Source organism: Peromyscus maniculatus, chromosome 6, assembly GCF_049852395.1.
Source record: "Peromyscus maniculatus bairdii isolate BWxNUB_F1_BW_parent chromosome 6, HU_Pman_BW_mat_3.1, whole genome shotgun sequence".
NCBI classification, from domain to species: domain Eukaryota; kingdom Metazoa; phylum Chordata; class Mammalia; order Rodentia; family Cricetidae; genus Peromyscus; species Peromyscus maniculatus.
In genome coordinates, this window is record NC_134857.1 from 75,557,776 (window position 1) to 75,570,795 (window position 13,020).

The 13,020-nt window shown below is 38.4% G+C and overlaps 1 protein-coding gene across 9 annotated transcripts in view; it reads left to right on the forward strand.

Moving 5' to 3' along the window:
* The window catches only part of Hormad1 (HORMA domain containing 1), a 30,654-nt gene extending 18,043 nt beyond the window's left edge, over positions 1–12,611 (forward strand). The window contains exons 10-15 of one of the 9 annotated variants that reach the window (XM_016001100.3): positions 626–873; positions 1,821–1,887; positions 1,965–2,041; positions 3,366–3,449; positions 6,931–6,999; positions 10,977–11,456. In XM_016001100.3, the coding sequence (XP_015856586.1) occupies positions 626–873; positions 1,821–1,887; positions 1,965–2,041; positions 3,366–3,449; positions 6,931–6,999; positions 10,977–11,057 (626 nt within the window). In that variant the 3' untranslated portion in view covers positions 11,058–11,456. Of the gene's footprint in view, positions 1–625; positions 874–1,820; positions 1,888–1,964; positions 2,042–3,365; positions 3,450–6,926; positions 7,000–7,829; positions 9,317–10,055; positions 10,929–10,976; positions 11,457–12,470 lie in introns of those variants that run through there. The other 8 variants (XM_076574568.1, XM_076574569.1, XM_042279510.2 and 5 more) reach the window with 8 other exon arrangements.
* The last annotated feature ends 409 nt before the right edge of the window (positions 12,612–13,020 follow it).

Sequence of the window (13,020 nt, forward strand, 5' to 3'; positions counted from 1 at the left end):
AAGTATGCAAACATGAAATATTACTGTTACATGTATAATATATTTTCTATGTAAACATAAGGCATTCTTTTTATTACATGCATGATATTTTTTAGAACATAAGGCAACAACAATAACACCTTTTAACAATTACTTGCTATGTGCCTATTCAGTTCTGAACATTTTACACTTTACTATTTTATATCCACAGCGATCTCTTGTGGGTAGGTATTGTTATTTTCTTCATTTGACAAAGAAAATAAACCAAGAATGATAAATAATTTGCTCACAAACAGCCGGTCAAGAAAAATGTTACCCTTAAAGACTTTGGCCAGGCGGTGGTGGCACACGCCTTTAATCCCAGCACTTGGGAAGCAGAGCCAGGGGCTCTCTGTGAGTTCGAGGCCAGCCTGGTCTGCAGAATGAGATCAGGACAGGCACCAAAACTACAGAGAAACCCTGTCTCGAAAAACCAAAAAAAAAAAAAAAAAAAAAAAAAAAGAATGAGGACTTTGATATAGGAGTTGCATTTCTACATTTTTAGCTTAGGTTTTTCTGTCTGAATTTAATCTTGTTGTGTTTTTATATGACTATTTCAGTTTCTTCAGTTTTATAAATGGTACAGTTTATACTTCCTTTTTTGTAGTTACACCCCCAGATTACCAACCTCCAGGTTTTAAGGATGGTGATTGTGAAGGAGTAATATTTGATGGGGACCCTACATACTTAAATGTGGGAGAAGTCCCGACACCTTTTCACACCTTCAGATTAAAAGTGACCACTGAGAAAGAACGAATGGAAAATATTGATTCAACCATATTAACTCCAAAACAATCAAAAATACCATTTCGAAAAATCATAATGGACAAAGATGATGTAGAAGATGACAATCATGTAAGTGGAACATATTTAATTATAAAGTGTAATAGCAAACGTTAACTTTGAGGACTTGGATAGATCTTAATGTTTCTATAAATACTGTAGTAAAATCTTCATTCTGTAGAAGAACTTCATTCTGAGACAGGATCAAATGGCTGGTTATACAGGAGATCAAATTCTGATTGCTAGGCCTATTCCTTGAGCACTTTGTCTGCTGCACTATCTCACAGGCTTTTGTTTTTAAAAGACAGGGTTCAGGCTAGCTGTTAACTTGCTGTGTAACTGAGGCTGTCCTTGAACTTCTAATCCTCCTGCCTCCACCTCCCAAATGTTGAGATTGCAGGTGTGAACCACCATGCCAGCTAGGAATTTTGTAGCATTCTTTAAAATATTTGAGTCTCAGGATTAGAGATAAAGTTCTTGCTGCACAAGCATAAAGATGTGTATGATCAGTTTCCTAGAACCCATGTAAAAGCTGCATATCATTGTGCAAATCTGTAACCCTTGCACTGGGAGGGTTGGGACTAGAAGCAGGATTCTAGGAACTTGCTGTCTAAAACACTCAGCTCCAGGTTCAGTCAGTGATACTCTGTCTCAAAATACATAAATAAGTTTAGCATGGTAGTGCACACCGTTAAATCCCAGCACTCAGGAGACAAAGGTATTCAGATCTCTGTGAGTTTGAGGCCAGCCTGGTCTACAAAGCGAGTTCCAGGATAGCCAGGGCTGTTACACAGGTGAATTCTGTCTCAAAAATTAATTAATTAATTAATTAAATTTAAAAAATTAATTAATTAAAAAACGAAGTTGCCTTGTGGTAGTAATTCTAGCATCATTTGTATTTCTAGCAAACTTAAGATAGTTGTAGTTAACTGTTAACATAAAGCAAATGTGTTTATTAATATTCATATCTAATGTTTTCATTTATTCTTAAAATGTGTTCAATTTGTCTTCATATATAGAATAATTTTGACATTAAAACTAAAATGGACGAACAGAAAGAAAACTTGGGAGCTTCTGAAATTAAAGGTAAGAAGCTAACAAAAATGTTTATTAACTACCAATTCAATTTTATACCATTTTAACTTTATTTTTTTTTTTAACAGAACCAACTTTAGATTATAAGGAAGAAGAAATTATGCAGTTCAAAAAAACCCCAAGTCCTTCAGTTTCTCATTGTCAGGTATAAACTCCATCTGGCTTTCAATTTTATTTTGTTTTGTCTTGTTTTACCTGTTTGTTTGAGACAGATTCTTGGTGCTGGTGGCATACATGCATTTCTGGTGGATCTGTGAATTCAAGGCCAGCCTGGTCTACAGAGGAAATTCCAGGACTGCCAAGACTGTTACACAGAGAAACCCTGTTTTAAAAAAAAATGGGGAGGGGGAGAAAGAGAAAGAGATAGGGTCTTACAATGTAGCGCTAGTTGGCCTAGAACTCACTATGTAGGCCACACTGGCCTCAAACTTGCAGCCATGTTCCTACCTCTGCTTCTTGAGTGTTGGGATTATAGATGTGAACTATCACATCTGGCCTTAAATTATTTTATGTGCATGGATATTTTGCTTATATATATTTTATGTACACTATACAATGTCTGGTGCCCATGGAGGCTAGACGAGGACATCAGATCCCCTGGGAATGGAGTTACAGCCAGTTGTGAACCACCATGGAGGTGTTAGGATCCCTTGTCTTCTGTAAGAGCAGCCAGTGTTCTTTACCATTGAGCCATCCAGCCCCTGCTTTAATTTTTTTAAAAGATGATTGCTTATATGCTTATTTCATTATTGCTCAGGTTTTCTTATCTTTTGTGTTATAGAATAAAAGTAGGTATTTATTATATAAAATATTAAGAAGGTTTTTTAGTATATCACTGAATTTATTTAATAATAAACCTTATGATGTTTGTAGAGGGCTGATGAGATGGCTCAGAAGATAAAGGGAATTGCTACCAAAACTGATAACCTCTGATTCCCAGAACCCACGTGATGAAAGGAAAAAAGCCAATTCCTTCAAGATGTCTTCTGATCTCTAACATGTGTACTGAGGTGTACATGCTTCTTTCCCTAATAAATAAATATAAAATAAAATTAATGTTCATAGACTCTAAGAATTTCAGAACTAGATAAAATCTTACACATTTTTTTGTTTGTTTGAGGGATTGAGAGATGGTCCTAGTAAGTAACCTTAGCTAGCCTGGAACTCACTAGACGAAGCTGGCCTCAAATATATGGCAATCTTCTTTCTGCCTCTTGAGTGTTGTGACTAGAAGTGTGAGCCATGCAAGTCAGTGATGGCACATGCCTTTAATCTCAGCACTCAGGAGGCAGAGGCAGGCAGATCTCTGTGAGTTTGGGGACAGCCAGGGATACACAGAGAAACCCTGTCTTGAAAAAAAAAAAAGTGTGAGCCACTATCCAGCACAAGATACTAAACTTTGTATGATTAATATTTTGGATCCCACTTATTATGGTATGTTATATTGTTTTGTGAAATATGTTTTCTAGGTTGAACAGTTAGTCAGTAAAACATCTGAACTTGATGTGTCTGAAAGCAAAACAAGAAGTGGGAAAATCTTTCAGAGTAAAATGGTAAATATAATTCCATCTTCATGTGTGACTTTATGTTTCTGTATTTTTGGGTTTTTTTTTCCGGTTTTTCCAGACAGGGTTTCTCCATGTAGTTTTGGTGACTGTCCTGGATCTCTCTCTGTAGACCAGGCTGGCCTCGAACTCACGGAGATCCACCTGGCTCTGCCTCCCTAGTGCTGAGATTATAAAGGCCTGTGCCACTGCCACCCAGCTTCTGTATTTTTCTGTTTGTTTGTTTTTGTTTTGGTTTGTTTTTAAGACAGGGTCTCTCTGTCTATCTCTCTATCTATCTACACACACACACACACACACACACTCACACACTCACACACTCACACACACTCACTCACAGACACGCAGGCACATAGGCTGTCCTGGAACTCACTATGTATGCCAGGCTGGATCTCAGAGATCTGCCTACCTCTGTCTCCTGGGTGCTGATCTTAAATGCATTCACCACCACTTCTGGCTATTTTCTGGTGTTTCTTTTTTTCATGATTTATTTTTATTTTATGTGCCTTGGTACTTTGCCTGCATTTCTGTCTGTGTGAGAGTGTCAGATCCTCTGGAACTGAAGTTACAGACAGGTGTGAACTGCCCTGTGGGTGCTGAGAATTGAACTTGGATACTCTGGAAGAGCAGCCAGTGCTCTTAACAGCTGATCCATCTCTCCAGCCCCATATTCTCAAGTATTTCTTAAGTAGCTGTTTATTGTGTGTCAGGTACATACTAGGTGCCAGGGACACACACACAGATGGACACACACACATACACATATTTAGATGGATGGATGGATAGATGGCAGATAGAGGAATAGATAGATGAGAGAGAAATAGAACAATGATATAAGGTCATTATAGAAGTCTTAATGGCTTACATGGAGGTGCAAAGGAAAGAATAGAAATTTGAATCAAATACATAAGCATGAAGAATCTGAAAATAGTTCTGAGAAATATTATCTAAACTCTTAAGGAAAGTATTCTAGAATACCAGAAAGTTCCCATGTTCTATTTTGTAAATTGATTATTTACAAAATTGATTACATTACAAATTGATCTTTGTAGATATCTTGCATAAAACAAATATTATTAAGAAATCAGTTTTAGCCGGGCGTTGGTGGTGCACGCCTTTAATCCCAGCACTCGGGAGGCAGAGCCAGGCGGATCTCTGTGAGTTCGAGGCCAGCCTGGGCTACCAAGTGAGCTCCCGGAACGGCACAAAGCTACACAGAGAAACCCTGTCTCGAAAAACCAAAAAAAAAAAAAAAAAAAAAAAAAAAAAAAAAAAAAAAGAAATCAGTTTTAGTTTTCATAACTAATTTTACTAAATAGAAGTTTAGATTTGATTTGATTTTTCAAGACAAGGTCTCAGGACACCCAAATTGGTGTTGAACTTACTGTGTAGCTAAGGATGACCTTAAATTCCTGCTCCTCCTGTTTCTGCCTTTAATGCACAGTGACTATAGCTGCATCCTCCATGCCTAGCTCATATTTTATTTTAGACATTTAAGTTATTCTCAAAGATTTAGTTCTATGCTAGAACATAGCTTCCTAACATCTTCAGTGACATCATAATGGCAGTTTGAAATTGGACATTAGGAATATTCACAGCATGGAAATCAACAAATGCCTCAGGATTTCTCCCATAGAGCTGATTGTAAAACATCTCCCAGAGTCGCAGTAATTATGCTACCTTGTTTATGTGTCTTTTTCTTCCCCACATTCTCAGTAGGAAGTTAGAACTAGCGGAAGGCAATATTGAAGCTAGTATGCTGATGGAAGCAAGAAACAAAGAAATGTAAGCTGGGTGTGGTGGAGCACACTTGTTATCCCAGCACTTGAGAAGGGGCATGTAGAAGATAGCTGTGAGTTTGAGGCCACCCTGGGCTACATGGCACTTTGCAGGCCAGCATGAGCTACAGGGTAAAACTGTGGAGTGGAAGGGCTCAGCAATTAGAGATATCAAGAATTATTACTTCCAGCAACAAAACATTCTTTCTGGCCAGCTTCAATTTAGGATGACTATCTTTTACTAGGATATAAGAAGAGAGTCAGAAGTTGGGCAGTAGTGGTGGCCCTTGTTTTTAATCCCAGCACTCGGCAGGAAGAGACAGATCTCTATGAGTTCAAGGGAGGAAGAGACAGATCTCTATTAGTTCAAGGCCAGCCTGGTCTACAGAGTTCTAGGACAGCCAAGAGCTGTTACACAGAGAAACCCTGTCTCAAAAAACCAAAATAAGGGGGCTGGAGAGATGGCTCAGTGGTTAAGAGTACAACTACTCTTCCAGAGGACCTGGGTTCAATTCTCCAGCAACCACATGTTGGCTCACAACCACTTGTAATGAGATATGGTGCCCTCTTCTGGCCTGCAGGGACACATGCAGGCAGAATACAGAATACTATATACATAGTAAATAAATAAATCTCAAAAAAAAAAAAAAAAAAAGGAAGAAAGGGAGAAAGGAAGGAAAGAAGGAAGGCAGACAAAAGGATTTTAGCAGTGTTGAGAATCCAGGGCCTCACATATGCAAGATACTGAGCCATGCCTCCTGCTGAAAGGGCAATTTCAAGCATAAAAAAAGATGTATCAGGTATGACACCTATAATCTCAGCACTCAGGAGGCAGAGACAAGAAGATTGTAAATTTTCAGCCAGCCTGGGCTACATGGCAAATTTGTGTCTACATAGTAAGACACAGTATCCAAATTTTTTTTGAAAAAATACTGTTAAATACTGTAAAACAAGAAGTGTATGTCTTTTTTAAGCAAAGTAATGTTAACAACAATTTTTTAATTTCCAACATTTATTTTAATAATTATGCATATGACATTACTCACTATTGTCAAGAAGTAGAAAAAAGTAATGTCCATCAACAGATTGGATAAATTGTTATAGCCACATGACAGAATTATTCAGCCATAAAAGGAACAAAACATCAATATACATGCAACAACTAATTGAAAGAAGTCAACCACAGAGGCCACATACCATGATTCTGTTCATATGACAGTCATAAATTTTACAGAGAAACATTGTCTCAAACAAAAAGTAAGTCAGAATTGGAGGCTGGACAAAATGACACGTCTTTAGTTCCAGTACTAGGGAGGCAGAGGCAGGCAAATCTCTAAGTTTTAGGATAGCCAGGACTACATAGAAAAACCAACCTACTCTGAAAAACAAACAAAAAAGTCAGAATTTGGAAAGCTATTGAAACAAAGTATTAGGAATGGCAGGAGATTAAAGGATAGGAGACTGATAGCTGAAGATGGGCCTTCTATAGTGCTTCCAGAGTGATAAAATGTTCTAATACTGACTATATTAGTAAATTCTACAACTCTGAATACTCTTAAAATTATTGAACTATACACTTAAAATAGAAAAACCATACAGCATCTGACATATCATGTGTCAGTGCATAAGGTTGAAAAAAATTAACTGTTCTTTGAGAAATAATGAAATAGTAATTTTTCTATCTTTGGGAGGTAAATGGAAATCAAGTACAAACTTCTAAAGAAAATCGAAAGAGAAGTCTTCGTCAGCCTGGGAAAACAGTAAGTCTAATGATAGTGTATGGATTGAATAAAATGACAGATATCTGAATGTCATGACTATAGATTAAGATAACAGATTTGGTATCCCTGAACATACTTCAAAGCTCTGATACTCAAAACTTGTTCAAATATCTGAGGCTGCTGGGTGTGGTAGATCTTTCCTGTAATCCTAGTTCTTGGGAGACTAAAGAAGAAGGATTACCAACAATTCAAGTTCAACCTGGCCTACATAGTAAGTTCCAATCCAGTTTGAGCTATAGTGTGAGACACTGCCTCAAACAAATAAAATGTTTTCTGAATGTAAGTAGCTCCTGTCCATTCCATGAGCAATTCAGTTATTAAAGAAATTTATAAAATAAAAATCTGTATCTGGAAAAATATAAGTAGAATGATACAATGACCTAAGAATATTCATGACATTTAGGCTACATAATTGAACAGAGCTTTCGGGAGATCAAAACTAAGAGAAATAACCAAGTTGCCATATCCACATGTTCCTTGAAAATATAGTATCTCAGGAGAAAGGAAACTGCTTACCTAAACTCTGTAGTTGTTTTATTTTTGGAAACTTATTTTGCTGAATCAGATAATACATTTGTCCTTTTTAAAAATATTTATATTTTAACTAAGGTTTGAATATTACTAGTTAAAATTAGACAACTGAAGGACTGGGATGTTAGGAGTAGAGTGCTTGTGTAGTATTTGTGAGGCATTGAATTTGATTTCCAAGAACAAAAAGAATTTAGACACCTGAAGTCTTAAAACTGTTTGAAATGTTTAAAAGATAATCTAAATTATATAAGTGGTTAATTTATGTTCTTTCGATTTAGACACAGGTCTGTGTAGCCCAGGTTGTCCTTGAACTCCCCAGGAGGCCTAGTATGACATTGAACTACTAGTCCTCCTTCCTTCTCCTGAGTGATGGGGCTACAGGTATGCACCACCACACCCAGTTTATGCAGTGATGGGGATAGAACCCAGAGCTTCCTGCATGTTGGGCAAGCATTCTACTGACTGAGCTACATCCCTAACTGATATTTAAAAACAAAACAAAAAAGGTTTTATTACATTTAGTTATGCATTCATTCATTCTGCATATGTGGGTATGCATGTGTATATGTATGTGCATTCACTTCCCACAGTACCCATGTGGAGGTCAGAGTACAACTAACGTGCCAGAGTTGGTTTCCTTCTACCATGAGGGTTCCAGGGATCAGACTTAGGTCATCATGCTTAGTGGCAAGTACCTTTACCTATTGAGTCATTTCACCAGCATACCCCTGCCCCAGTTAGTGTTCTTTTTTTTTAAACTTTATATATATGAGTACTTCATCTGAGTATATGGCTATACACTACATACATGAAGTACCCATGGAGGCCTGAAGAGGGCATCAGATCTCCTGGAACTGGAGTTACAGACAGTTGTGAGCCACCATGTGGGTGCTAGAAATCAAACCAGGGTCCCCTAGAAGTGCATCCTGTGCTCTTAACCACTGAACCATTTGTCTACGTTCCTTGTCATAGGGTTTCTGTTGCTGCAATGAAACACCATGACCAAAAAGCAAGTTGAGGAGGAAAGGGTTTATTTTGTCTTACACTTAGCATTGTTTACCATCAAAGAAGTCAGGTCAGGAGCTCAAACAGGGCAGGATCTTTGAGGCAGGAACTGATGCAGAGACCATGGAGAAGTGCTACTTACTGGCTTGCTTCCCCTAGCTTGCTCTGCCTGCTTTCTTATAGAACCACCAACACAGGGATGGCACCATCCACAGTGTGCTGGGCCCTCCCCCATTAATCACTAATTGAGAAAATGCTTTACAGCTGAATCTCATGGAGGCATCAACTGAGGCTCCTTCCTCTCGGATGACTCTGTTTGTGTCAAGTTGACACACAAAACCAGCCAATACACCCGGCCAGTCAGTATTTTTAATATACATCATTTCAGAAGGGAATGAATGGAGTGAAGTGACATACTCCTGAATTTCTCAGCAGTTGAGAAGATAAATCAGGATGACCATGAGTTTGAGACCAGTTTAGATTTCAGAGTAAGTTCCATGCTCTGGGCTACCCAGTGTAAAAGAAAGAATAACTTGACACCCCACTAAAGATGTTAGGTTTCTTTCATTTCTCCATTTTTTAAGAAGATTTGTATGGCAAGGTGGTGGTGGTGCACACCTTTAAGGGAGGCAGAGGCAGGTGGATCTCAGTGAGTTCAAGGCCACCCTAGTCTTCTGGTCTACAAAGGAGTTCCAGAACAGCCAGGGCTGTTACACAGAGAAACCATGTCTTGAAAAACCAAAAAAAAAAAAAAAAGAAATGTGGTATTTTGCCTCCATGTATATATATATGCACTGCATGCATGCCTGGTGCTTCTGGAAGTCAGAAGAGGGTGTTGAATTCCCTGGAATGGAAGTGATAGATGGTATGAGCCATGTGGGTGCTGGGAATTGAAATGCTCTTAACCACTGAACATCTCTCTAGTCTCCCAAAGATTTATTTTTTGTAAAACATATATGTATGTGTGTATGTTTGGCCATGCATAGTGGTCCATGCCTTTATTCCCAGCACTCAGGAGGCAGAGGCAGGTGGATCTCTGTGGGTTCAAGGTCAACCTGGTCTGCATAGTGAATTCCAGGATAGCCAGAGCTATGTAGAGAAACCCTGTCTCACAAATAAAATAAAAAGGATGTTTATGTGTTTGTGTCTCTGCATAGATAAATGCACATAAGTGCTGGTGCCAAAGAAACCAGATGTCCTGTACCTGGAGTTACAGGTGGTTGTGAGCCACCTGTCAGGGGTGCTGGAATGGAACTTAGGTCCTGGAGGAGCATCCTCTTAACCACTATGCCATATCTCCAGCCTTAATTTTTCTCAATGTTTTAAACCTTGATACTTGATGCTTTCTTAGGAACCACAATCCAATTTGTCATACTTTAACTTTTCCAGAAAATGATAGTTCAATAAAGAAATTTTGTTAGTTCTCTAATTCATTCTTTCGTTTATTCAAACTTACACTCTGAAACTAAGGATATTGTACTTAATCTTTCATTTGTGAGGGTTTAGGTTTTCATCTTCAGCACTGCAAAAGAAAAAGAAGTCAAGAAAATGGGTTCACTGAATGTCTAATTTTTATCAAGACTTGATGGGGGAGGTTAAGTGAGATCATGTAGCTGAGGCTGGTCTTAGATTTGTGATCTTCCTGCCTTTGCCTACCAGTTGCTGCAGTTATAGGTATGAGCTACCCTGTCTGCCTTAAAATATGATTTAAATCGTACATAGTCCCAAAGTAAAATGTTTTCCTATTATGATTAAAATCTTTATTCCCTTCTCATTTCTCCAATTTTTTTTTACTATTTCAAAGATACAATGTTATAATTATTTTTCCTTCTATCTTCAACAACTCAAATAAATATCTTACCTTTTGTGAGTATATGCTTTTAGCAGCTATTCATAGGTAAGTTGTATGTCAATAATAAATTGTACTCTACTTTAAAAATACCCTGGGTATCCTATTTTAGTAGAAAATACCTATGCTGGGCTGGAGATGTAACAGCTCAGTTAGTAGAGTGCTTGCTTGGCATGCATGGAGCCCTGTGTCAGACCTTGCGCACCACATCAACCCATATGTAGGAGCGCATCACTGTGATCCCAGCACTGAGTATATCATGAGAGATAAGAAGTTCAAACCAACCTCTGCTACATAGTGGGTAGGAAGCAATCCTGGACCATGGGAGACTCTATCTCAAAAATAAGAACAGGGCGGTGGTGGCACATGCCTGTAATTCCAGCACTCTGAAGGCAGAGGCAGGCAGAGCTCTTGGGTTCGAGGCCAGCCTGGGCTACAGAGAGAGTTCCATGACAGCCAGGGCTACACAGAGAAACCCTGTCTTGGAGGGAAAAAAGGAAAAAAAGAAAGAAGGAAGGAAGGAAAGAAAATTAAACTGGAAAGTCTCTAAGTAGTTGTTTTCTTTTGACAGGTCCTTCATCTCTTGGAATCTTCTAGTCAAGAGTCAGTGACAAAAAGAAAGAGAGTTAGTGAACCAAAGGAACAGACCTAAAAATTATTTTTCTTATGCAGATTTGTAGTTCTCAACATTTAAACTAAAATATATTGTATTATTATTTGAAGGTGTGCTTTCTGTACCTCTGAAAATTACTTTGTGGCTCACACTAATGAAAGTTTTAGCTATTATATTGTGTTTACCTGAGCTAAATCCAAGGGAACTTTTGGCTAAACCAAAGTATAAATGTCACCATTGATTCTGCTCATTATCCACTGAATACAATCTGCCTTTCATTTTAAAGCTTTTAAAAAATATGTATTAACTTTTAAGGCTCTCTAGAACCATTTCTGAAATGTTTATTCTAGCATTAAAATTTTGTAAGGATTCACTTTTTACATATGTTAAAACTGTACCATTTAATTGGTGTTATTAAAATAATGTTTGATGTTTTGATATAGTGTGTTATTAACATAATATACAACATTCAACTTTTAAACATGTATTTAGGGCAAAAATACAACTGAAAGCAATGGCTAATAAAAGACTGGCATTTTACTAGCATGATTAAGATACTTAGTATGCAGGCTCTTTCATAACTTCTAATTTTTATTTAATTAGCACAAAGTGTTTAGCTATTAATTTTGAGAGAATTTAGGCAAGCATTACCTTGCAAGAGTTGAACACACTTGGAACTTTTGAGTGGTAGCATGAGCGACTTCTTTGATGAGAGACCTGGGACCTAGTTACAACCTTGCCATTTTCTGAAGCAAAGGAAGACCTAAAACTTTATCTGTTTGTGTCTTGTAGTTTCAGCAGCCATATTCCAAAATGCACAGTAGCCACAGGATTATCAAAGTGCCCCATAGGGATTATTTTGTGTGTGTGTGTGTGTGTGTGTGTGTGTGTGTGTGTGTGTGTGTGTGTGTGTGTGTGTAATGGTAGGAATGTACCCATCCGTTCAGTGTAAACCGGATAACGTCCACAAACTGGTCAGATCAGGTTTCTCTAGAGTCAGAGTTAAGATATGGGGAGGGTGGGTATCTGATTTTATCCTTATTTTTCGTGGATGCCAACATTTCTTACACGGTTGTGCCAATACTCAAAACTACAGAAACACACCTGCCACACTGAAATTGGCCAACAGAATCCTTTCGTGATTGGCAGCATTTGTTGTCTCACGGGATACTTTGATTGGGTAATTTCATTGGGGTGGGGCGCAGCCTTTTCCTGGCCTCCACCGAGGTTTCTTCATTGGATTGACCAGCTGTCAGGTTGAACCCAAACCTGCCTCCTTTTGGTGATGTTTGTCTGGATCGCAACACAATAGCCGGGAGGGCCTCCCCTTGTAAGCTCCGATTGGCTAGGCTCAACCTTGGGGGATTCTGATTGGCTCAATGAAGAAACACCAAGGTAGGTTGCCTAGTGATCCTGAGGAAGCTGATGTGTTATTCCCTCTCTGCATCGAAGGATCAGGAAGTTTGTGCTCTCTGCGTGGCTGAGAAGTTTTTCACCTACTAGTGCCGGGCTGGGGTGAGGGAAACAGGTGCCCTCCAAAAAGAGAGTGCGAACTGCAGCCTACGTCCCACTGCAGCCCCAGAGCAACGTCAGGTAAGGAACAGAAAATAACACTTCTTAACGTCCAACAGAGCTGCTCAGTATTTTACTTTAGAGAGAGAGGGTGGTTTTTACTACTCATTGTTGGTCATCATGTCTTCAAATAAGGGGTTTGAACTAGTAAATGTCCACGGGGAAATGATAAATTCCGCAAAGAAAATTGCCCCCATTCCCTCGAGGGTGTAAAGTTTCTTGGATTGGGTTTGGAAATAACCCCGATTCAATGCCAAATAAAATTAGTACCCTAAGGCTTTATTCTGTGTTCTGTTCCTTCTTCACTTTTCTTACTTCCCACCAAAAATTATATTTGAAATGTACCCTTGTACATTTATTTGTAAGACACTTAGTGCGTATTTCTATTTTTAATGTCCACATGCCTTTCTGAGTGTCCATTTTACTGAGT